At 36.4% G+C, this 27,246-nt stretch overlaps 1 protein-coding gene across 1 annotated transcript; it reads left to right on the top strand.

The window, feature by feature from the left end:
* Nucleotides 1-748: 748 nt before the first annotated feature.
* On the top strand, nucleotides 749-2,518 carry LOC136797814 (uncharacterized). The gene is made up of 2 exons (XM_067054398.1): nucleotides 749-1,379; nucleotides 1,623-2,518. Exons 1-2 carry the CDS (start codon nucleotides 749-751, stop codon nucleotides 2,516-2,518), a joined length of 1,527 nt encoding a protein of 508 aa, XP_066910499.1.
* Nucleotides 2,519-27,246: the final 24,728 nt, after the last annotated feature.

Here is a 27,246-nt window from a genome sequence, read left to right as displayed (position 1 = left end):
AGACCTGTTACTAACATCCACACGGATGCCTGTACAACAGGCATCGGAGCAGTTTTTGACAATGACTGGTTCTATTCTAATTTGTTGGTTGATGCTCCTGCCCTTGCAGGCTTGCACATCAACTACAAGGAAGCGCTTTGCATTGTTTTTGCCTTGGAACGCTGGGCACCTTACTTGTGTAATAAGGTTGTCCATATTTACTGTGACAACACGACTGCAGTTGGGATGTTGAATAAAGGATCATCTCGCAACCCGCTCATGATGACTTACCTCAGACGTCTGTTCTGGTGTTCTGCCACCTATAGCTTTCGCCTAAAAGTTTTTCATGTGCTGGGAGTCCAAAATGTTGTTGCTGATCATGTATCTCGTTTGCATGAGACTTCACATCTTGCAGCCTTTCTCCAGTATCTTTGTGACTGTTTTGGCCAATCTGCTTCCACTGATAATGTTGTCTGGCACATGTCTGTGAACTGTTTCTGTTTTCTTCTTGGCTTGCATGGCTCAGGCTCATGTCTTCACTCTGCTTTTTAGAGTTTGCGTCTTCGCTGCTGGCGGATGTGCAGTTCTATCGTGAAGCCACCTATGCTACCAATACCCGCAAGGCCTACCGTACTCACCGCAAGGTTTATCTTCAGTTTCGCAATATGCTTGATCTACCGCCAGCTCCTGCTAAGTGTGTGCACCTCTGCATGTATGCTGCGTATCTAGCCCGTTTCCTGTTACCTCAGTCTGTTTGTATATATTTGAAATGTCTTCCTTAAACAGCACCAGGGTTAAAGCCCCTGCTCGTCTCGTTCCTTTCTCAAATCTTGTTTCCCAGGGAACCAATGACCCAATAGCTCCAAACTCTCAGGAGAGAACTATTGGTGACAGACATGAGATTGTAACGCCACCTAAACTGCTGAAATGCAAAAAGCAAACAATTTTTAGCACTTTTAACGTTTGTTCTCTGACTCAAATCAGTCGCAAACAAGAATTACTTCAAAACTTCTCAAAATATAACCTTGATATTCTGTCTCTCCAAGAGCACAGAAATTTTCATCCGGACTCTGAATTCCAGCACCTTGATCTTGGCAAAAACAAGCTAATCACATCCTCAGATTGGAAAAATCACCAAGGGACCACAATTGGTGGCATTGGTATTTTTCTCTCTCCGAAGGCCTCAAACAATCTTCTTTCTGTGAACAAAGTGTCTGATCGTATCATTGTAGCTGAGTTCAATAGTAATCCAAAAACATCCTTCATTTCTTGTTATAGTCCGACTAATGTCTCTGACGAATCCCTCGCAGATGACTTTTATTCTTCTCTCTCTGCAACCCTACAAAATATCCCTGCTCACAATTTCGTTGTTGTCGCTGGCGATTTCAACGCGCAAATGGGTAGGGACGTTGCTAACTTTTCATTTCATCAAAAAACAAACCGAAATGGTTCAAAATTTAAATGACATGATCCTAGAACATGAACTGATTGCCTCCAATACTACTTTATGAAAAAGCGCAACAAACTTTGGACATTTCAATCTCCGAATGGATCCAAAAGTCAAATTGATTTTATTCTCGTTCGTAAGAAGTGGAAAAACAGTGTCCACAACTCACAAGCCTACTCTTCCTTTTCTTCAGTAGGTTCAGACCATAGAGTTGTTTCTGTAAACGTCTTTCTTAGCCTAAGATCTTCCAAAAGAGCTACTCCAGATCCTATGAAGTCCATAGACTGGACCCAGGTTCTTTGGGACTCAGAATTACAATCAGCCTATGTCATCGAGGTCAAAAATAGGTTTGATGTTCTCTCCAAACCAAACGACGACGTCGAAACAAAATATTCAAATCTGATAAAAGCAAACGAACATGTATGTCTCTCTTATCTTCCGAAAAAACAAAAATGCAAAAGTAAAGTTCTCCATGAGGACAACCTTGTCAAAAATGCGCGCAAAACCTTCGAGTCAGCCAAATTAAAACATCAAACACGTGCTACTAGAAGAAGCGGTAAAGCTCTCGCAGATGCACAAAAAGGCTTGGATGACGCTTACCTAACCGCTGAATCGCTTTTTATTCAGGGAAAGATTGACTCGATCAAAGCTTTTCACGAGTCAAAAAAACATTCCGCTTCTTGGAAAGTCATTAATGAGATATCTGGACATAAGGACTACCCTTCGATTCAACTAAAGGGAGGTTCTGCAGAGAAAAGGAGGACAAACTGGCTAAAACATTTTAAAGACTTGCTAGGAAATGTACCAACAGGTAATGCAAATGCACTACCACTTCATCAAGTCTTGGAAAATCTAAACATTCCAACTAATACTTTTACCTTAGATGAGTTGAAGAAAACTGTAAAACTTTTTTCTAGTAACAAATCTTCTGGCTTAGACAACCTTCCAACTATTTTATGGAAAGATCCTACTTTTTTGACACTTCTCCTCGAATTCTGTAACCACACCTTCGAATACCATTCTCCTCCATCAGCTTGGCTCACAGGGGGTATCATCCCTGTGCCAAAGAAAGGTGATCTCACCCTTGCTTAAAACTATAGGGGTATCACATTAATGCCAATCGCTTCAAAAATCTATAACAAACTGATCCTGAATCGTATAGTCCCATATCTTGATCCTTTGTTGCTAAAAAATCAAAATGGTTTCAGGAAAGGTAGAGGTACTCTTTCGCAAATACTTTCAATTCGGCGTATCCTTGACGAAATGCGTAAATTAGACAAAGAAGTTATTCTCTGTTTCGTTGATTTTAAAAAGGCTTTTGATTCTATTAACAGAGAAAAAATGTTTGAAATCCTTAAACTCTATGACATTCCTGACAAAATTATTCTTGCCATCAGGGCGCTCTACACCTCTACCAAGGCAAAAGTTATCTCTCCTGACGGAGACACTGAAATGTTTGACATCCATGCTGGTGTTCTTCAAGGAGACACCCTTGCACCCTTTCTTTTTATTCTAGTTTTAGACTACGTTCTTCGTATTTCTGTTGATCCTTTAAACTACAAGGGCATCAAACTTACAGCCCAAAAAAGTAGAAGAAATCCCGCCACTTTTCTCACCGATCTAGACTTTGCCGATGATCTCGCCCTTGTCTCTGAGACCATTCAGTTCGCGGAAAACCTTCTCCACTCTCTCGAGAATGCCGCTAGTCAGGTCGGCCTTTTTTGTAACGAGGAAAAAACTGAATTTCTGTGCACTTCTGACTCCGTCCGTACTCTGAAATCGCTGAACAGTGTCAATATCAAGAGAGTAAATGATTTTAAATACCTTGGCTCCCACATTAATGATTCTGAACAAGACTTTAATATTAGAACATCTCTCGCGTGGAGGGCCTGCAACAAACTAAACAAAATTTGGAAGTCTAATCTAGATAATAAGATTAAGGTACAAACCTTCAAAACCTTAATCGAACCTATTCTCCTTTATGGGTCGGAGACCTGGACAATGACGAGAGCCATGGAAAAAAGTATAGACGGGTGTTACACAAACCTCCTCAAAAAGGTTCAAAATTTAAACTGGGCGAACCATCCGAACCTCAATCAAATATACAATAATCTACCACGCATCTCGCGTATACTCACCAATAGAAGATTTCAGTTCGCAGGCCACTGTTTTCGAGCAAAAGAAGAATTAATATCCAGACTTCTTTTCTGGTCACCAACGGGTCTAGTAAGACTAAGGAAGTTAACCTTCCTGGATACTCTGAAGAGGGAAACAGGTCTCGAGATTGAGGAAATAAAGACAGTCATGCAAGATCGGGTATTGTGGAAGGAAGGCTACGCAAATTTTCCGACGTAAGTCGAAAGATGATGATGATGATGATGATGATATATTTGAACATAGTTGGCCTCTTGCATCGTGAGATGGGGTTCCCCAACCCTCTTCTTGATAATTTTTTCCTGTCCTCTGTGTTGAAGGGTATCAAGCGCTCCAAGGGTGTCCCTCCCGTCCCCAAGCTTCCCATCACGGTTGAGATTCTTTCTTTCATTCACTCCCAGCTCAACCTGCGGGACAGTAAGCAAGCTTCTTTTTGGGCTCTATGTTTGGTTTCCTTTTTTGGGCTTTTTCGGAAGAGTCACCTTTTACCCGTTTCCCAGAAGGGTTTTTCCCCAGACACTTTTCTCACACGGGATGATTTTACTTTTTTGGGTTCTATGATCCACATCAGGGTGAGATGGAGCAAGACTATCCAGTTTGGTCAACGCACTGTTACTATACCACTGGTGGCAATGCTTTCGTCTCACCTCTGTCCTGTTTCCGCAGTTTCACGTGCCTTTTCCCTTACCCCTGGGGCCCTCCCATGTGATCAAGCTTTTTGTTGGAGGGATTCCTACCTTGGGGCTAACCGTGTTTTTGTTTACCGGGATTTCATGCACATTCTTCAAGCGCACCTCTCTCGTTCTGGGCTCTCACACCGTCAATATGGGTCACACTCATTCAGACGTGGTGGGGCTACCTTTGCTTTGGAGGCTGGTGTGCCTCTTGACTCCATTGCAGTTATGGGTGACTGGAAGTCTGATGCAATGTATCTTTATCTACATATGCCCTTGTCGCAGCGTTTGCATGCCCAGCATTCTATTTCTTCATATATTTCTTCTTTACCTAACAACTAATACACACATTGGATTTGGACATTTGTTTTATTTTCCTAGTTTATATTCCTGTACATATTTTGTCTGTGCCGTTTTCACAGTGTTTATTCCGTCAAGAACTGAAAATACCATGTAGACATATCTGTGTGCTTTCTGCCTATCCTTGCCTAATAGCCTTTTGTGTTTAAGTGTCTGATATATGTTTTTGTATATCAGGGTTTAGATGCAATTGGTTTGTTTTGGTCCTAATCCGGACTCTTGATTTAGCCTCACTTTCATGCCCCTTATAAGGCCACAGATTTTCCACATGGGCCTTTTTCAGTTCTTCAGTTCTTCAGTGCAGACTGCTGTTTTTTGCTCCGCCTCCCTCCCCAGCATCTTGGTGGAAGCTTTCCTAGGTTCAATTTTATTTAATGCTTAGGTCACCGAATATTTTGATATTTTTCTTAGATTTTCTTTATTTGAACCGTTTCCTTTACGGTCTATACTATGTATTTGCCATTTGCTGGCCCATTGATTTTATATATATACCTATATGTTTGTATTGTGTCATTATTTACTATACTGTGCTCCTGTAATCATTTGTTTTATTTTCCTAGTTTATATTCCTGTACATATTTTGTCTGTGCCGTTTTGACAGTGTTTATTCCGTCAAGAACTGAAAATACCATGTAGACATATCTGTGTGCTTTCTGCCTATCCTTGCCTAGTAGCCTATTGTGTTTAATTTCTAGCACACACGTGGTACATGAGTATGACATTATTATGAAGATTTTCTTGAAAAAAAAGTAATGAAAAGAACAAGCAACAGCTGTTTGTGATGAAATACATTCACTTATTTTTACAATTAAATTGAAATAAATTATAAAGATGTTAAATTAAATATTAATAGAAATATGAAGTGCCAGGAAAAATATGGAACAAAAAACTAATAAAAGTTTAATGAAAAGTTCTATGTCAATTATAATAAAATGTTTAGAGTTAAAATTGTAAAGAGTGGCGGTTTTTGATTCCGTTACGTTTTTTATCTAATTTTAAAATTGAAAATGAATGTTTTATGCGGTGTTTTAATAAGTAGGGGAAAATTTCGTCATTAAGCCAAAAATATTGTCACCACCCCCTTTAAATCAGTCGAGGAAAAATTTTGTCACCCCCTCAAAATTTTTGTCACTTTCCCCCGACATTTTTTCACCGATAAGGTACCTTATTGAAACTCCTTTTTGTGCGAATCAGACTTGAAAACTGAGAATCAATCTCAAAAAAAGCTTCGAAGAGTCTAGAGTCATCGATAATGAAAAAGTTATTTTGTTATTTTACAGTACTTGGTTCCAGTGGTTCGGGTTTTCATTGTTTTGAAAGATAATAGAATAGTAAATCGGAAAAAATTTTTGATTCATTTCGAGAAAAGGCTATCCAAACCGCGCAAATTAATTGCCGTGAAATGCAATTTTTAGGATTCTTTCTTGACCAAGGCTCTACATTTACTATATATAACTTCACAGAAAAAACACACACGTGTACAATATTTCGACGTTTGTCTTTGTCAAGTAATGAAGTCTGTACAAACTGAGGTGGTATTTACATGATTTCTGGCTAACAATATAATCGTCAAGGGAATAATAGAATAAAAAAATTATTAAAAGAATAAAAGGTTTTGTTTGATAAAAGAAATACTTAGGGAATAGAAATTAAATTTATAAAGGAAAAATTAATTGATAAAAAACTTTATGTACAGGTATTTAAAAGTGTTAAAAAAACAGAAATGATGAAAAATTCTCAAGAGAACAAGCTAAAATTAGCAAGGGAGGCATGTGCAAGCAGATACTCCTCGACAAAAATTTAAAAACACTATTCTATTGTCTCCTACTAAAACCAAGACAATAGAGAAAATAAAAACACATTAAAGTAAGCACTATTACATTTATAAGAATAATCTAGGTATAAAACTAGCTAAATGTCTAGTATATAATGGGCCCTTACTCGCTAGGCTTTTGTGACCCACCAAATATAATTACATATTTGCAGAGAAAACTCAATTATAAATGTCCAAAAGGCAAAAATAGTACCGACCAAAAATAAAGAAAAAAGAAATGATGTAATTAAAAAACTAAAAAATCGGAGTGCGGATTAAATCTAGCCAAAGTCCTCTAACGGCACATCTCGATCATTTAGACCATAGGGAGCAAATGAGTTTAGTTTATATTGCCAAAATGACTCCCTACGGCGTACTGATGGAAGATCTGGAGCCTCATCGATTAGAGTAAGTTCCCAATCATCCATACCGTGATGGTCTGCCTGTTCGAAATGTGCATGAAAGGAGGCTTGGGTAACGATAGAACCTGATTTGTGTTTCCTATGGCAGCACTTGTAATTGTTAAACCTAGATCGAAAAGGAGTGCTAGCGCTACCAACATATTGTATACGGCAAGTTTTGCAGGTGAATAAGTATACAACACATTTGGAGTTACAATTCAAGTTCTTCGCCCTGATCTTATATTCTTTGCCGTCCTTACCTGAGAATGAACCTGTCTCTTTTATAAAGGGACAGACGCCGCAGCGTTTTCCTCCACATCGACCACTACCCTCGTTGCCCTCTGATTTAACAGGCAACTTAGCACGAACCAAAAGATCTTTAAGACTTTTCCCCCGCTTAAAACCAACAACCGGGACGTTTCGGAAAAGATTGCAGTGTTCATTGTCAGGTGTTAGCAAGATATGGATCTTAGATAATATCGACTTTAGCCTAGAATAAGAAGGATGGTAAGTAATATTTAACACTATCCCTGGGTTGGTCTTTTTCCCCCGTTCTCGAAAAAGGAGATCGTCGCGTTTATGTTCACGCGCTCTAAGGATCTGATCACGTACCATCTTCTCTTTATAACCTCTCTCCAAAAGCCACCGTTGAAGCTGATAGCACCGTTGGTCGAAAAAACTAGGCTCTGAACAGATGCGATTGAGTCGAAGAGCCTGACTGTATGGTATCGAGCGTTTCGAGTGATACACATGACAGGAAGACGCATGGAGATATTGGTGCGTATCAGTGGGCTTTATGTAGAGATCGGTTACTAGACTATCCCCATGACGAATAACTTTAACATCCAGGAATTCAACTGAATCTTGAGAAAAATTAGCGGTAAACTTAATGCTAGACTCAGCTAGGTTAAGATGATCTAAAAATAACCGAAGTTTTTCTTCCCCGTGTTCCCAAATGAAAAAAACATCATCAATATACCGCCACCATACTAGAGGCTTGTCAATGGCACTCTCGAGAAGCCTTTGCTCGAGTTCGTCCATGAAAAGAATCGCGTATGATGGCGCCATCTTGGTACCTATGGCAGTCCCCCTCTTTTGTTTAAAAAACCTACCATCGTGCTCAAAGATGTTATTCTTAAGCACAAGCTCAGTGAGTTCTAAAAGAGTGTCAGATGAAATAGACTTATCCTCTCGACGCTCAAGAGCCTTACGGACCGCAGCTAGACCTTCGTCAAGGGGAATATTTGGATATAATCCTACAACATCTGCTGTGCATAAAATGGCATCTTTAGGCAAGTTCTTAATGCCCTGAAGTTTACAGAGAAAATCATTGGTGTCCTTGATAAATGATTTAACCTGTTTAGCTAGGGGCTGGACAAATGCTGAGATATTTTCTGTGAAATAACCAGAATTTGAAATAACTGGTCTCCCGGGGACACTATGCAGCCTCTTGTGTAATAATATAATATAATATATTAAATATTCATAGTAAAGTTAATTTTAAATAAATAATTTGTAGAGCTTTATTTATTGAAAAAGAATATTCCGGAAATAAAATAGAGATGTTAAAGTTTTTAATGGAGCAAAAAATTTTTTAAAACCTCTTTTTGTCTAGATTTGAGAGAAATTTTTAATTTGATCGACGTTTTGGGGGCCACATACTGTATGTTAAAAAATTATAGAACTTCTAAAACCTTATTGATTATCATTTTCATCACCATCACTATCACCATTTTCCATCTTTCTTTTAGTGTTTTTTATGTGATCCCTTATCGAGTTGTGGATCATTCGTTTTGTTGTTTTCCCGAAATGGTGACCAATGTATTCTAAAAAGTACATATATTGAGAAATAATTTATTATATATATCAGGTGGAAATACTGCCCACGGGGTATTAGTGTTGCGAGCTGACGAAGGGGATACCGCCCTACTTTCGAACTTTGGACCCTTACCGGGACTAAAAAGGAGAAAACAAAAGAAAATTTTGGGAATTTTACGACCCTTAGTTGGACTGAAATTTGATTTTCTGATTTTTCCGACCCTTAGCAAGACTTTGGAAATCCAAAAAAGGTACCCTTAAGGGCGGCACATACCGTACCCTTCATTTGCCTAAGTAGCCCCCCCCACCCCGGGAGATACTGTATGACTTCGAAAAAACATAATCTACTTTTTAACGCCCATCTCTTGACATAAACTATATAGTAAACACCCCCTTTTTTAAACAACTCCTTCGGATAAACGCCCCTAACAAAAGAAAGTTTTGTGTAACGAAATTAAAATTAGATTAAAATGTCAAAATACGCCTTCTTATAAAGCAATTTAAATACATATTTTGTACTTAATAGCAGGTTTTTGGGCTAAAAAAACGAGGAAACTTTTAGGCTAAATTTCTGAAAACCCTTGGTAACTCCAGCCCTTGGGCTGAAAATTGGGGTTGCTTATAACCCTGTTGCTGTAAGTAAACCAAAATAGCAAATTAAAATACTAGAATGACAACATTATTCTCATAAGACATGAAATCAGATAAAAACTTGACTTACTGTAAATTATTTCGAGTTTCTTTGAGGGAAACCCTGGCCGTTTTGTGCCTTGCCCTAGAACAGAGCAGTTCAACCATTCTTCATCTGAAAGGATTTTTGCCATCCAACGACGGATTGCCTCCTTGAATATTGACGAAGGCTTTGCTGAAATCGAGTAGGATGGAATCAACTTGATCACCATTGTACAAATTTACGGAATAAAATTCCGCCTTTCAATTTACGGAATTTTATTCCGCATATTACTAATCTACGGAATACATTGATATCTCTTAGAGCAATAGAGGTATATTGTTCAAACTTCACACATGTCTTCATAATGGATGAGCCAGAAAATGAAGATGCATCGATTAATCCTAACAATGAAGGTAACAAATTTTAAATTTATATGACTAGTGATACAAATGAAATTTTCTGGCTTTTAATCATTATACTTACATTTACAGAAAACAAGCTAATTAAAATGTTATAAAAAATTCATTTAAAAAACAATGTGTAAAAATCTAAAATGATACCCATGGGACGCTTAACTGAGAAAACGATGATACTAAATCGATAGCACAATAAAAAAGAGTAATTAACAAAGAAACTATATGTCGTAAAAAGTTGTAAAGTTTTGAATAAATTTTGAACGTTCAATAAAGGTTTTTGTTCAGTGATTAACAAAGCTTCTGTTAATTCTCTAGTGTCATTACGTTTGAAACCTTTCGCAATTACTTTAACGCTGTCCATAGTGATCGTTTCGTGTCCGCTGAGTGCTGAATGTCTGAAAACGGTCGAATTCATGTCTCTGCCACTATGATCTAAGACCCTTTCATGAATTCGTCTTTCAGTTTCCCGAATGTAGGTTTCTCTACAATCCTCTTGGGGCATAGTACTTTATACACTACATTATTTTCGTGTATAGCCGACGTTTTATCTTTAATATTAAACATTGACGATAACCTTGTACTTTTGTATGCAATTTGTGTTTTGACTTGTTGCCTACCGACAACGTTTTTTAAAGTCTTATTTAAGGATTTTACCAGAATCTCACCTCGTTTTCCTTGGCTTATTATTTGGTAGCAAATTTTCGGTGGTGACCCTCTTGATTGATATTTTTTTTCGAAGAATTTTCTTAACAATATGTCTTACTTTTTTAGGATCCTGTTCGTGTTCAAAAACCAGATCATGTCCAGGATAGACTTCTTAAATTGGTTGTTTTTTGAAGAAATTAATCTTAGAGAAATGGAGCACCATCCATGGAACGCTGGTGTACACGTTCTTAAAATCCAACAGAATATGAAAGATTGATAGCACTAAACAAATAAATAATCAGTTGAAATAAAATGTACAATCTAACCTGATAATTGTATTTTTTTCTTCTTCATCTCCATTAAAACTGCCTCAAAATATTGTTCCGTATGTGGGTATATGAAATTGTAATGGTTCAATTCCACCAAATCTTTTAGTGGAACTTCCTCGTTCTTAATCAGGCATTTTGGTTTTAGTTTGGCGAAGGGCTGCTGAATTAAAGATAATCTCTTGCCATTCTCTCCTCCAACGTAAACAAAATCTTGAGGAGTGGTCCCGTGTCATCTCCTAAAACAAATTTAAAGCCAGGACATTTTTATTCCGACCCCCACTGCGCTTATTAAGTTTTAAAATTTTCCCAAGCCCCCCGCTTATTCCAACCCCCTGACTATTAGGTACCCGACTAGATGTTAGAACTGCCTCCCCCCCCCCAAACACCAAGGTTGGAAAATATTCTCTCGTTGAATTTAACGTTTTGAAAATAAATACTTGTTCAACTTACCGAAATTGTCTGCCAGCTTAGCTGAAGGTTGTCGTTCCCTCTGTGATCGAACCATTTTCAGCAAAATCTACGTTTTGTTAAAAAAAATACCAAAAGAATTCAATCTGGACACCTAGACGAGCAAACACGGTCTGAGTTTTCCAAAAAAAGCTTTCGAACGTCAGAAAATTCGAATCATTCGAATCGAACGCCCAACATTCCATTGTCCCTAGTCACCTGACAGCTTTATCACCATTTTAGTACCATCAGCGCAGGACGGAGCCGGAAAGTCTCGTTCCTCCTACTACAGGAAAAGAGAGTTGTACCAAAGTTCTTCTGAAGAGGTCTTCAAAGATTCAATTGATGTCAGCTTTATTGATGTTACTGCTGATGATGCTGAAGAGAGCCTCCCTCTTGTTTGACAATAATTGTGACGTAGACATAGGTATGGAAGAAAACGATTCAAGACAGACACACGAACAATCAGACGACGATAACGTGATCAATCCACCAGGTATGAGTAACGTGTTTCAAGGTAATGATTTAAAATCAAGTTTTTGTTATTGGTCAAAGAGGTACATAAGAAATCTTGCACGCCCCCAAAAACTTCAAGTCTACTTTGCTTTTTTTCTTGATGTTGAAGTTTGCGTTCGGACGTTGTCCTGAGGTCTAAGTTCTTCTTTCAAAGAACTTGGACGAGCTTAAAAGTCTCTCTGCGTTGGTTGTTCCTTGTTGTGATTCAGCAAATTCTTCACTCACACAACCTATGGGTTCCGCTGCTGTGTTGTTTGTTTGTTTCAACAATTGAATGTATTGAATTGGGGAGTCAGTCATCCTGTAAGGAGGATAGGTAGGAGGCTGACTGGGCAGGAACATCTTGGAGAAATTGATCAACTTTTTGTTTGAAGAAGTAGCTACTTGGAACTGGTCTTGTCCCGGGGGGGGGGGGGGGCACTCAAGGTAAATGACCTACCAGACGTTCGGCCCTTAAGGGTATGTTTTTCATAGTTCAACTAGTGCACTGTAAGGGTAGGAAATTACAAAACTGCACTGAACTGCACTGTAAGGGTAGGAAATTGTGATAAAAGGCCAATTTTTTGGTAAAATTGGCACAAAATTGGTCAATTTTGGAGGAAAAATTCCACATTTTCTCGGAACAGAACGGGCGAGAAATTTTGAAAAAGTGCACTGTAAGGGTATGATTTTTCATGGAAGTTCACTGCACTGTAAGGGTCCGATTTTAGAAGCCAAATTTTGGGCCGAATGTATGGTCGTTTTCAGATCGAGTGCCCCCCCCCTGGTCTTGTCACATATTAGGCGGTTCAAGTTATAGTCCGTTACCCCTCTGTGGACGACATGGATTTTCCATAAACAATTTACTTTTGAAAAACTTCATGATTTCCGTAACATTCATGATACTTGGCAAGAAAATAGGGCACATTTTATGGATTTTCTGATGCACATGACTAAATAATGAGGAAAAATCCTAGATTTTCCGAAACCTTTTTCAAATTTCTCAGGATTTCCAGGTGAAAAAAAAAAATCAAAAAAACCCTGTCGTCCACAGGGGGTAATGGTTTTTTTCTGGAGCTGCCCATTTTGATTGGTAGACTGAGTGTACTGTCAGTAGGTTACATTTTTTGAATGTGATTTGTTCAATTTTTTTCCCATTGAGCTCCATATTGCTGATGGATGCCCAGTCATAGTTTAGATGAGCTTGAAGTAGAATCACATCTACATTACATAATATTGCCTTCAAGTCTCGTCGTCAGCAAATGATGAGAATGAGAGGATGGAGTTTTTGATCTTTTCATTGATGTCTCTGAACATTATCAGAAACAGGAGGCAGAAATTGTTCTAAGGTAAGGTTTTTAAATTTCACCTGCAAAGGTCCCCGTCAGGGTTGTATATACAATTTAGCTTTGAGTTTGTTCTGTAAAAGTTTAGTTTTTGCTTATAACTTTTGTTACCCAATTTTGTTTGAGTTGGAATCTTCTGGGTAATCTTTTGAACATGGAAAGTAAGAACATTATTACACACTACAGTTTCAATATACAATACTGTAGAAGCTAAGAAAAATCCAAATGACTACCTTTTCTAAGAAAACTCAAGGCAAACTCATTTTCAATATTCAGCGTATGCTATTTTTGGCAATTTGTAGGTGCGACATTTTTAGGTCTGAACATGGCCTGTCCCCTGAGAGAATTTGATTTTTGAATAGTTCAAAATGCAGCATTTAACTCTTTTCTTTTCAACCGTTTGATTCTTTATAGACGTACATTGGTGTAACAAGGGAATGATAAAAAGGGCTACTGATTAATATGTTAAAACCAACTTTTATGTTAAGTCTGTCTCACATTTTCGATGACGTGTTCAAACTCGATACTTTTATTACGGACACCCTGTAAAGCACTTTTTGCTTTGCGAATTATTATCAGTCTTGCAGGACTGTAAAAGGAATGGTATTTGATCCCCCCGGGGGGGGGGGCACTTAGGCAAAAATAGGTACGGGGACGTGCCGCTGGTCAGGGTACCTTTTTCAGTGTTGCAGAATTACTGACAGGGTATCTAAAATTGCAAAATCCTGATCTGACAGGGGCGCAATTTCATGATGTGTGTCTGACAGGGTCTATTTTTGCCGTTTTTGCATGTAAAGTTCTTTTGCAAATCGTTTTGATGCGGCGGTGAGCAGACCCCTGCGAGGGGCAAACAGCTTTTTGCAAATACTTATCGCACGGCCAACAGAGGCGCTTTGCTGCTGTTGTCTCGCACCAACGCCCGCCATTACGCCCTCTTAAAGGGATCGAGGCTAATTTCAGAGATACCTCTATTGAACTATTTAGAAACGGATATCTGAAATTTATCTACGTTTATTATTACGTTTTTTGAAACTTCAGCGTTCTATTTGTTCTTGTACATCTATAATATTGTACCATGACCTTTATAGCTTTGAAACACATTTTGTGGAAGTAGAGAGTGATGATTTTGAATAATATTAAAGATATGTTTACTTTGTAATTTCATAACTCTCGTCGTCGATTCTTTTGGTCGGTTTTCCAGGTATTGAGGTTTAATGTTTATGCAATGCTGTAGTTTTTTAGCCTGGAAATGTTGATATCACGTTATACTTTACGAAAAACGCGAAAGACGTGTATAAAGAGTAGGTTTTTAACATAGAATCTAACAGGGTAGGTTCTTCAGTGTAGAATCTGACAGGGTATAGGTTTTTCATAGTAGAATCTGACAGGGTAGGTTTTTCATCGATTTTTTCTTCTGACAGGGTCTATTTTTCATCAAATTTCATTTCTGACAGGATCGACTTTTGAAACTCCAGCGGCACGTCCCCGTCGGTCGTCAAGGTCAGTGCCCCCCCGGGAGATCCCCCCTGAATATCTGTGAGATGCTTTATTTTGGTGTGTTTAAAATTTGGCTATTTCATTACACATCAGTGCCGATCAGTCACGGCAAAAAATACTTAGTTTCCAAATCATTATTACTCTGACTAACATCTAGTAGTCTAAGTTTTCCTAATTGTATTCCTTAGATAAAGCGAACTTCGTAAAATAGCAGGAAATGTACCCCTAAGTTTTCCTATTTCGGAAATATTTCACTAAGTTACCCGATGTCGACTAACCGAGATTTACAACTTCGGAAATATTTGGCGAAGTTATCTGACATAACTTAACCAAGTTTTCCATCTTCGGAACTATTTGAATTGAGTTTTCCGATGTCGTTTAACTTTAAGTTTCCGTATTTTTCCGTAGATGTAAGATAAACGAAGTTATCTGATTTTGGGGAACAATACGGATAAAATACTTTACTTCGCCGGAAAACTTATGATATTTTCTGATATTAGGTTGAGTTTTCCTCAGTTCTAAGAACTTTTCAAACTAATGATAGCGGAGTACGGATATCTTTGTTTTTAACGTATAAATGTGCAGTGAAAATGACCAATACATAATTAATTTGGATTGCTGTCGGCTCTCTCGATTGGGCAATTTTATACGGAAAAGAAAGTTTACCAAAGTATGTAAGATGAGTTTTTTCACAAAATGTAACACGAGAAACGTTTGAATATTATGTCATTTTTAGATATATCTTTAGTTGATCTTATAATAAAAAAGTTGTAAATATTAGTAATATTTACACAGTGTTAATGCTAAAATATAACGTTTTGATGTTATAAATATTTGTTATATACATTCTGTTATTGTTAAAATATAGTAATGATTTGATGTTATAAATATTAGTTATATACAAAAGAAATACATGTGTTAATCGATGCTGTTAAATAAAAAATTTTACGAGGCAGTCTCTTCGATTCGCTGAATAAAGACGGCTCTCGCGTCGACGGTGGACCATCCACACGATACAATAATTTGGCACTCCGCTCTGGCTCGATCCGTTTTAAAAGGTTTTCAAACTTTTCACTGCGCCAGGTAAGTTTTCGACGGGTGAACGTTTTCATGCTTTTGTCGTCTACATCCGAATCCTCGTCCGTGATCACATCTCCAGACATAGAATTTATTATCTCCTTTTCTTCTTCCTCGAGGTCGTCAAAGAAAGCGGCAGCCAACTTTTGTCAACGTATTGCCTCCTAGTTGTGAAAAAAATATATAAGAAATTGACCCGTTAAAATGTTTACCCAAAGAGGACAGCTACATGTTTTTCAGTTTACATTCGATGTTTTATCGATGATTTTATCCATTTTAGTCGGTTTTCTAACATTTTCATTGCTTAAATTTATTATTAGTGTAACAATTTGATGACTATTAGTACAGGGGGCCACGCATGCTGGAAAAGCTGGATAACCTGGAAAAATGACCTTTTTCTGAAAATTAGCTGGAAAAACTGAAAATAGGTACATTTTCCAAACAGGAAAGCTGGAAAAACTGGAAAAACTTTTTTGAAATTTTGATTTTAACTTTATGTCAGGAATTGGTTAGAATCATTATGTGAGTACTAGCCGGTACCCGGCGTCGCACGCCGGTTTAGCTGTTTGCTGAACGCATTTAAAGTCCTTTGAGATGTTGGGAAGGTGGCTTAAACACGATGAAATCAAAATTAAAGGGAAGAATTCTCTTCAAAGTTTGACTCTATCCCTCCGGGATCTTTTGACCATATTCTGAAAAAGATTTTTGTGGCAAAAATGATCAGAAAACAGAAAGGGTGTCATTCCCAAACTTCACCATACCGGCGACCAGCGACGTCCGAGACGGCTCTGCAATTAGATTTTTTTCTCGCTTCGCTCGCGTTATATTTGCCGTAGTTTTTGATGTTTAGGAAATCTTTGATGTCAAGATAAGCGGAGTGAAATAATAGACATGGCACGCGATTCGTCGAAAAAAGGCAGCCCGGGGGGAGGGGATACTTAGGCAAGAGAAGGGTATGGGTATGTGCCGGCCTTAAGGGTGCTTTTTTTGAAACATGGCAGTTCGAAAAATCGGAAATCAAACTTCAGTGCCACTAAGAATTGGAAAAATAGGAAAATTTCAACTTTTTGCCCCCTGAAAGATAGAAATTTGGTCAAATTAGTTCCAAAAATTGAATTAGAATTCACACAATTTCCCTTGTTTCTTCTCCTCTTTATTCTGCTAAGGGCCCGAGGGGCAGGGCCGAAAGTCAGCTCGCAACCATAGTCCCCCCGGAAGGCAGCTAGGACAACGCAGACAAAAAAGCGTGATAGCGCAATTTTATATTGCTTTTTATAAAATAACTTTGTCATAACTTCAATAATTTTTCAAATTCAACAATGACTTAGATTTCCAGCAAAATAATTATCGACATAGATGTTTAAAGGTCCCTTTTTTACGAAGAAAGAATTCTAGTTTTTACCGCCTTTTGAATGTATTTTTAATGTTGCTGTTGTTCTAACAAACTTGTCTTGTGATTCTTGTGTTTTATTTTATATTTGTTCTTTTCTTTAACAGATATATTTCTTTTCTTTAACAGATTCTGTTTAAAAGATTTCTTTTGTTTTGAAAAGAATTCGAATGTCTCAAATCAAATAAGGTCGTTAATAACATTCGAAAGAAAGAAAAAAAAAAAAAAAATTCTAATCTATCAATCAAAACAAAGTCTTTATAAAACGGCGCGAATATCGTTAAACAAATTTGTGGAGCAAGAACAAAATAAAAGTCATCTTTTGGAAGAACAAAAACATTGCGTGCGAAAACGAAAGTAGCACAGACAGAAAGAAAGAAAGACAGACAGACAAAACGACATACAGACTACCACTATTAATATATAGATACATATATAATTTTCATAAGATGTTATCTAGTATGAGTTTAGCCATTTTCAGTTTAGTCCATCAGACGTTCTTTTGTCAAAGCATAGATCTCTATGACCGATTTGAAAGAAATGTCTTTTGAAAATGTAGAAGTACCAGTGGATACCCCTTAAAACGTACAAAAATGCACTATGGGCTCTCTTAGCCACCAAACCTAATTTAATATTGTTTAGTTCACTTTTTTACAACCTCTTATAAATATACTTTCATAAAATACCTAATTTCGAGAATTTCAATTATCGCAAAGTGTTATAAAATTCAAAGTCATCTAAATTTTATCAAGAATCCCTTCAAAAAATTAAGTTTTTCGGCGGACCTAGAAATTACACATCTGAATTTAAGGTCATAAAACCTATATCTTTTGGTACCTATACTTATAGTAGGGATGAAAAAAATAATTTTTTTCTTCATGGTTAGACCCCCAAAGTTCTAATTTAGGTTTTAAAGTGTATTTTGATTTTCACGTATAGTTGTGAAAATATTTAGGTTCCAAAAATCTAATTGCAACACTAGTTACTTCGCAGTGAATCACTGCTCGAAATTGGAGACCAAAAGGACTATTTCATAAAAAGTTATTGGAGAAAAACCATTTTGTAGGAACCACAGACAGCGTACTTTCAACACAAAAAGTTTCGACCTAAAATTCCACCTACATTTTCAGATAGAGGGTTCCTTTATTTTTTGTAGGTTTTGAGGGGTATCCGCTGGTAATAATTTTGCGCTCGCTTATAGCTGTAAAAAAGTACATTTTCCAACTGAAAATACCTGGAAAAAGGATGTTTTTCATCGAAAATAAGCGTGGCCACCCTGTAGTATTTACAAGCAAAATGCATCATAAAAGTGAAATTTCATAACCTAGAAACTGTTAAAATTATGAAAATCGATAAAAGTCAACTTTTAAGCCGATTTTCTCGACACTTGCACGCTAAAATCGCGGAAACTTCTCGATTTTGCAATCAAGATCATAGTAATTTGTGTCCTGCCAAGCGATTTCCATACAGCAAAAACACACACCGGTTTTGACTCTCAACACACCGGTTGAGATTGGTTTTTCCCGACTTAAACCGGTTTAAAACGGTTGAGAAATCGGTGTCAAAGTTTCTAAAATTGAGTATCTCGAGCTTGTTAATTTTTACATACAAACCGGTACAAACCGGTGCAAAACGGTTTGAAAAGCGATCTCTACCGGTTTTGGAACCGTGTCAACCCGGTTTACGGAGCCGACAAAATAAATTTAAGATTTAATCAGTAGCAAAAACTGTAAATTGTTTCAAATTACTGACTTAAATCCTGAGAAATGGCCGGTGTTTGGAAGGTGGTTGGTTGCTGTCACCCAATCCTAAATTTAGGGAGGTGGGTCTGGATGGTCTATCTTGAAGATTATAAAATTTTGAACAAGATTTTTTACAATTTACAATCGTTAAATTTAAGATGAAAAAGCTTCTTCAAAAGTACTTCCTCCCAAAATAATACCTTAAGGGAACCTTTTTTGGTGAGCACTAATTTTGACGAACGGACGAATCTAAGATTTTTTAATTTCGGCGAGAACTAATTTTGGTCAAACAGGAATTTTTTTAAATTTCGGCGAATCAAAGATTTTCTAATTTTGGTTAAAACTTATTTTGGTCCATCCCCACTGAATATTCTGACTTAAAAACAAAAGAATTGAAATCCCCAGCAATAAAGAGTATGGGATTATTAATCCCCGTCGAGTTTTAGTCCGTTATTTTTACCCCCACTGGCTGAAAAAAATCCCACCGGGTCTGTGAGAAGGGGGTGTCTTTAAAAAGATCGATAGTGATACAGGGGAGAGTGAGTGCACATTGAACAATATTAATTAAATATGCAAAAGTTGTTTATCAAAACGCTTTATTAAACAACTACATTCTTCTCTCTTTGAAATTCAAAAGAGAAGATAAATATCTAGACTTGTAAAATGTAAAAGGAATTTTTTCGCATGTGCTTCTCACTCGTTACTAAAGATAATAAACATGTGCAATGAACCGAACATTTGTTATGACGTAATAACCAGAGAGAAAGAAAAATTACTCAGCAACAATTAATGAAGAGATTTTCTCTTAATGAAAAATTATAACTAATTGAACTGCACTAATACATGAATGGTGTCAAAAATAAACACTCCCATCCTGCTCAACTTGCATAAAAAATTTATTTACAAAAGATAGATTTGTATGGAGGGGCTTTGTTTACTTTTTTTTTAATAAACGCATGCGCAGTATATTATTTTGGAACTGCCGGCAGCCGAAATCTATTGCAAAACCGGTGTTCTTCTCTTCCAAACCGGTAGCAACCGGTTCTGATTGACCGAGATTTCAGATTTTTTGGAAACCGGTTTAGATCGGTTTGAACCGGTTGCACGAACGATCGGCACCGGTGTGAACCGGTGCAAAGATCGGTTTTTCGATAACCGGTTTAAATCGGGTGTTATGGAAATCGCTTGGCAGGACACATTTGCGAGTTTTCACTAAAAAGATTTTCCCTCAAACTTTTCGAATTCAAACAAAACACTCGAATTAGGGGGTTTTCCCTGAAATACGTTATCTTGATAAAACTTATTTCGAATTCGTGTGAATAGAAACATTAATTCTTAATATAATATTTAAATCAGAGCAGAAATTTTCCCGGTTGATTTCCCTACAATACAATCAGTACAATATAAAAGAGAACATGTTTTTTTGTTTATAAGATGATGACTGATTGGCTTCATTAAAAGACACAACCACCACACAATTAAAATCTTTGACAATAATTTTATTTACTTTTGCTGTTATGTTAATTAATTTCATAACTAAGAAATGCAAATCAAAAACACAAATTAGCGCCATTTCCCTAAATTTTTGTCCCATGAAACGAAAGATATCACGGAAAATCATGACGTCTCTTTTGCACTTTTTTCTTGAGTGGGCTGGAGCATCGTTGCAGGCCCCTGGAAGCATTGGATCAACTTTAAAAAAAACTCTCTATGGTGCGTGGCTTTAATGTATTAAAACGATGATATTTTTTAGGTCAAAATTGGGATGTAAACTTCATGAAACTAGCTTTGCGAAATTTCTACTATCCCTATACGTATGCCTTTTATTTACAATTAATTTTCTTATAGATAATTTTCTTTATTTGTTGATTGGACAATTTTATCACATTACTTGTAAATGCTATTTCATTGGCTAATTTTTGACATATAACGACCTCGTGTTTAGCAGGTCGCGTGAAATTTATCCTGATCTACAGATCTTCCATTTTTTACAGACCTATAAGTACCGTAAGGGAAGAAATTTGCGCGGTTTTCACGTTTTTTTGCCTAAAACTTTGTTTCCCTTAGCCTGGGAATCCATGCTATGATTTGTTCTTTGATAAACTGATGGCGAAATGTATAGCATGGTATGGGCTGAGAGTTTGAATTTCTCAGATCCTAATAACGGTTGAAAACATAGCCAATCAAAGTTTGTTATTCTTTTACTGGTCACACTTTCTTAGAGAAAACGCAACTTTCGAAATTTGGTTTTTATTTTAGTAAGTGAGGACAGCGTTAAATTCGAATTTCCTACTGTAAAAATTGTGAGTCCAATATTGGACTCACAGCTCGAACCCGTCTTGTGTACATCAAATTATAAAAAAAAACACGACGTTTCTCCTGTCTATGTTTCCCTTGGTAATCGACTAAACAAAAATAAACAGGGACTACAAACTTAAATGAAAAAGCAACGAAGTATGTTTGTTCTTTGGGCTTCAAAAATATGGAATCAAGGTACAATGTTAAAATGAATAAAATCACAAAATAAAGTTTTTAAACAAGCTCGAACTTATCAAGAAAAGAGTCGAATGGAAATTTGGATCAACGTTTCTCCTACCACACCAGCTACACCACTTATCCCAGGCCGATTTGTAACGCCCTAATCACGCCATAAGAAGAAAGCTTAATCCACGACCAATGACTAAACTTCGATTTCATTTATTTTAACTTAATGTCTTCTTCTCGTACATTAGGTTTTTTGATATATTACCGAAATAAATGAAATAAGTCAAAACTAAGTCGATTTTCACGTCGAACAAGAAAAAGGTAGGGAAAGGAATTAAAGGAGACAAGTGTTGTTAAGTTTGTTTGTAAGAACTCCTGAACTATCTTTGTTTTAATCAACTCTCTAAAATAACTCCTCTGGATCAGATTATATGCAGGTGGATGATAAATAGGATTATAGGTATATAGGTTTTGTAATATCTTTTCCATCAGGTTAACATATTACGTAATCGCTCATATGATTGATATGTAAATAAAACAAATTTGTTTTCGTGATACTTTTGGTAACAGTGTTTCCCAAGTCTCGTCAGGTGCTTTTCTAACTTCCATTGTACAGTACGGGACGACATTGTCATTTTCCCGACACAAGTATTCTTGAGAACATAGTCTATCTGCCGTTCTAACGTTTCTTTTGTTTCGTTTAGATAAAAAAGTAATCACTACTGTACCCTGGTTGCCGACATCCAACAGGAAACGTATGTTGTATTAATTCACGGCATCTCTACTACCCTCAATTTTCAAAGTAACGATCATAGCATAGAGGAGTTGCAGCACCACTAGATATAAAGGCTTCAATAAAGGAAACAACAAACTGTGTAAGCTGAGGAAACAAAACTTGGAAGATGTTTCAAAATTGTCCTTTTAGCATAATTAAAATTTAGCAGTTTAGCATTTTTAGAGGGAGCACACTACGACGGAGAGCGGTCAAACTTGGCACAATTACTCTTGGCAACATACTCTATTATTGGCTTCCAATAGTTTGCAAACCCAAACTTAACTGCTCTGCTTCACAGAGGCTGTTGAAAATACGAATTTTATGGCGTGTTTGCATAAGTTAGTATAATTTGCATAATTTGCATAAATTATAAATTTAGAAGTTTTCTAGTATTTATGAAATGCAAATTTTATAGCGCGTTCCTTCTTCTCGTGGACCTTAGTGAATATAGATGTAGATATTTTTGAACCCGCAAGAACTGTTTAAGAAACATTAAACCTTGAGTAGTTTATTCTTTTCTTTACATGGCGCCCGATGAGGGACACGAGAAAAGAAAATATTGATCAAGAAGCTGAGTTGAGTTCCTGAAATTTACGTTTGTTGCTGAATTTTGGAGAATTGAAGTTTTTGAGACCCAAGAACCATAAATGAACAATAACTGTACGAGAGATATTCAACCTCACACGTAAGATGAACCTTTCCACTGTCTGAGGTTACAACTACTTGACTAAAACTGAATTTGACTGAACTTCTTTTGAAATTTTGAGGAATTTCCGATTTTTTGACTGTTTTGAAGCATTTTTTGAGAACTTTTTTAGACTGAATCTTTTTCTCTCTTTCTCGAGCGTACTGATTCTTGAGGTTTTTTTTCTTATGATGTTGTTTGAACTTTCTTGATATTTGATGTTTTGAATTAGCCTGGATATCCAGGCTGTAAACTATTTCACAGTCTAGTTTTTGGTATTTTATGTTCTGGTTTACAGCCTGGTCTCCCTAGAGCAATTTGCCCGTGATAGACGGAGATGTCTCTTAATGTTGGGTTAGCGTTACAGAAATTTTTCATAAACTCGATTAGTATAGTAAGATTTAGCGATCGCATTTTATTCTCATCAGCCTTATAATAGTTTTTGTTAAATTCTTTATGGAAGTTTTGTTCAATGGTGTTTTTCAGGTTTGGCTTGCTATTAATGATATGGCTACCAACTACACTGATTGGAAATTTACAAGTCATTGTGTCAATCATTCCATCTAGTGCAGCAAATGGGTTTTCATCTGTAGCACCATGGATAGTTTTAGCTGCAATAATTGTTTCATTTCTCTTTCTCTGTCTAGATATTTCACTGAGGTTTTTGTTAGTTGGATTTTTCTTTCTTCGTTTAGCAGCATTGACCGTCAAAATAGGAAACAAAACATTATGCGTAACATCTTTAGTCTCATTTAAAGATTTTTACGATTCCTCAATTCTCTTTCTTTTCCGACTAAGTTTATGCTGTAGGTTATTGACCTCTTTATCTAATTCAGAAAGTGTTTGCTCCATTGACGATAGTTCTTTCTTTTTTGTTGCGAGTTAACCGATTTGCTTTCTTTTTTGGTTTAAAGCCTTGGATCCTTTAGGGGGCATCGTAAAATTTGATATAAACAGTTAAAATAAATCAAAGTAAAGCAATAATGTTCCCGTATTGGTTTGTTACTTGATATTTTGAGGTAAAAGTAAGCACGTTCTTTTTGCAATCAAAATGAATGACAGCAAGATTTTCTTCTGAGGCGATGACTTTCAACTGACATTTGTTCAATGTTTTCTTTAGAAAACGCGCAGTACAAAACGCATCACTTCCCAAACCTTTTGAAAGATGTTGTCTAAGAGCCTCAAATTTATGAAACTTGAGCTCAATCCAATTAAGACGCTGCGTTTTACGATGTCGGTCAGTTGTTATTCTTATCCCGTAGTCCGATCCGCACTCTTTAAGGGCTTGGTGTATCGACAGGTACAAAATGCATAATAATAGTATTGTTTAATTTACAGAACAAATTTTTTTTTTCAAGTCTCTCCTCCTTGATACTCCAGTGTCCAGATGGAAAGAAAAAGAAAGTAAACATTCAAATATCGGGATTTTCCCTTAAACTTTTCGAATTCAAACAAAACACTCGAATTAGGGGGTTTTCCCAGAAATACGTTATCTTGATAAAACTTATTTCGAATTCGTGTGAATAGAAACATTAATTTTTAATATAATATTTAAATCAGAGCAGAAATTTTCCCGGTTGATTTCCCTACAATACAATCAGTACAATATAAAAGAGAACATGTTTTTTTGTTTATAAGATGATGACTGATTGGCTTCATTAAAAGACACAACCACCACACAATTAAAATCTTTGACAATAATTTTATTTACTTTTGCTGTTATGTTAACTAATTTCATAACTAAAAAATGCAAATCAAAAACACAAATTAGCGCCATTTCCCTAAATTTTTGTCCCATGAAACGAAAGATATCACGGAAAATCATGACGTCTCTTTTGCACTTTTTTCTTGAGTGGGCTGGAGCATCGTTGCAGGTCCCTGGAGGCATTGGATCAACTTAAAAAAAAACTCTCTATGGTGCGTGGCTTTAATGTATTAAAACGATGATATTTTTTAGGTCAAAATTGGGATGTGAACTTCATGAAACTAGCTTTGCGAAATTTCTACTATCCCTATACGTATGCCTTTTATTTACAATTAATTTTCTTATAGATAATTTTCTTTATTTGTTGATTGGACAATTTTATCACATTACTTGTAAATGCTATTTCATTGGCTAATTTTTGATATATAACTTTGTTTCCCTTGGTAATCGACTAAACAAAAATAAACAGGGACTACAAACTTAAATGAAAAAGCAACGAAGTATTTTTGTTCTTTGGGCTCCAAAAATATGAAATCAAGGTACAATGTTAAAATGAATAAAATCACAAAATAAAGTTTTTAAACAAGCTCGAACTTATCAAGAAAAGAGTCGAATGGAAATTTGGATCAACGTTTCTCCTACCACACCAGCTACACCACTTATTATCCCAGTCCGATTTGTAACGCCCTAATCACGCCTTAAGAAGAAAGCTTAATCCACGACCAATGACTAAACTTCGATTTCATTTATTTTAACTTAATGTCTTCTTCTCGTACATGAGGTTTTTTGATATATTACCGAAATAAATGAAATAAGTCTAAACTAAGTCGATTTTCACGTCGAACAAGAAAAAGGTAGGGAAAGGAATTAAACGAGACAAGTGTTGTTAAGTTTCTTTGCAAGAACTCCTGAAATATCTTTGTTTTAATCAACTCTCTAAAATAGTAGTAATAAAATATTAGTTGCCGCGTCCGCGTCCTCCTCGTCCACGGGGTGTATAACCAACTCTACCTGAAATGAAAGTAAGAAATTGAGGATTACCGGATGTTGAAGGGGCAAGGAGGGGGGGGGCAGTATTAGATCGTTGGCTTCGATTTTATTTATAAAATCAGGATTGCACTGCGGGCCCTTGCACAATCCTAAATTTCATAGCATAAAATCTCCGCCCGATCCAATACTGGATAACGCCCTAATCAGGCCTTGAGTCTGAAAGCTATACTCCACGACCTCTGTTTAAAGCGCTTGGAGAATACTAGATAGAAATTCATCATTATCCTCCTCCATAATCATGTCTTTTTTATACCACTTTTCAAATGTTGTCGAGTCAGACCAATGAGCCCGTTTTAAAATTTCTTTAATTGGAACTCCTAATGCCGAAGCCTTCGAAGTGGCGGCTGACCTGGTAGAATGGCCTTTGAACTTAGTTGTATCCACCCCTGATAAAGAAAGTGTTTCAATCACCCAATTAGAAACTGTAGAAGTCTTAACAGGTGCCTGTGGGTTGATGTGACTTAACAGAAGTTGTTTGTTGGTATTGTTTTTCCTCCATACTTTTTTCGACATATAAGTCAATGTGGTGACAGACGCATAAATTTGAGTCCTCCTTGAAATGAGTAAACTTCAAGGGTGGTCTATTTTTCCCTGGTTTATCAGTTTTTGTCGGTTTATTAAAATGAAACTCATACTTTGTGTGGTGTTTAACAGGAAACTCAACATTCAAATAAGTAATCTCATGTGCTCTGGCCGCTGACGTTAGGGCTAATAACGTTGTCAACTTAAAGGTTAACAGTTTCAATGAAGTTTTTTCTGAATCAATGAGTGACAAATAGTTAATCACTTTGGTTACATCCCATATGAACAAACACCTAGGTTGAGGAAACCTTTTATTATGAATACCGGCTAATAATGACAAAACTAGAGGATGTTTTCCCACTGACGTTCCTTCGACCACATCATGATTGTAATGTGATTCATCAAATTTTTAGTATATTTAAAAAAGCAAAAATATTTTATAGTTCAATTTACAGTGTCTTGTTTTTGTCAGTGTCTTTTTGTCCCCAGCGTCCTTGTTTTCCCAGTGCTTTCTTTTTCAGCGTCTTTTCTCTCTTGTGCATTCTCGTGTTTCATGCGTCGTTTGTTTTGTTCTATGTTTTAAAGTCATTTATCTATGTTATCAATTATTTCAAACACTTTGTCAGTTATTATCATTTTGTCATTTAGTCATTATCTAGTAATTAATTATTTCACACGCATTTTATTTAATTATCATTTGATTTCTCAAGAGTGTTATATATTCATTGTTTTTATATCTTGTCAAACTAGTTTTTTTGTATCAAATCTGTTATAAAAAAGGCCAACTTTTTCTCACTCGCTACTCAGTCACAAGTTGACTATGAGAGAGTCAACATCAATATGACTTCAAATGACAAATGACAATAATCAGAATTTTACTTCAATTTCAACTTTGTATTTTCACTTGCTCACATTTCCAGCACACATTCTTGGCCAGCTGGTAGGTTTTTCTTGTTTCTTGTTTGCACTTTTTCTGTTTTCTTTGTTTCTTTTTGCATAGTGACTGTTCAGGCCTTAGGTTAAGTTAAGTTAGGCTCTACTTGTCAAATACATTTATAATTCAAGGCCCAATTTATTTTGTTAATTAGAAACTTAGGAATTTTCATTCATTTTATTTCTTAGTTTGAATATCCTCAATATCAATTCAATCAACGTTACAAATTCTTGTCTGTGTGTGTCGGTGGACTTACAATGATAGGCAGATATTGCAGACCTATATCCTGCGATAGTATTGTATTGCAAACCTTGGTCAAATATGTCAGACAAAAATTCTAAGACAGATTCTACAGGACCTCGAAATGGATCAACATTTCTCCTACCAC

Source organism: Clytia hemisphaerica, unplaced genomic scaffold (genome assembly GCF_902728285.1).
Source record: "Clytia hemisphaerica strain Z4C2 unplaced genomic scaffold, Clytia hemisphaerica genome assembly, whole genome shotgun sequence".
Lineage (NCBI taxonomy): Eukaryota > Metazoa > Cnidaria > Hydrozoa > Leptothecata > Clytiidae > Clytia > Clytia hemisphaerica.
Note: the sequence above shows the minus strand (reverse complement) of the source record. Positions and strands in the feature narration are given on the sequence as shown.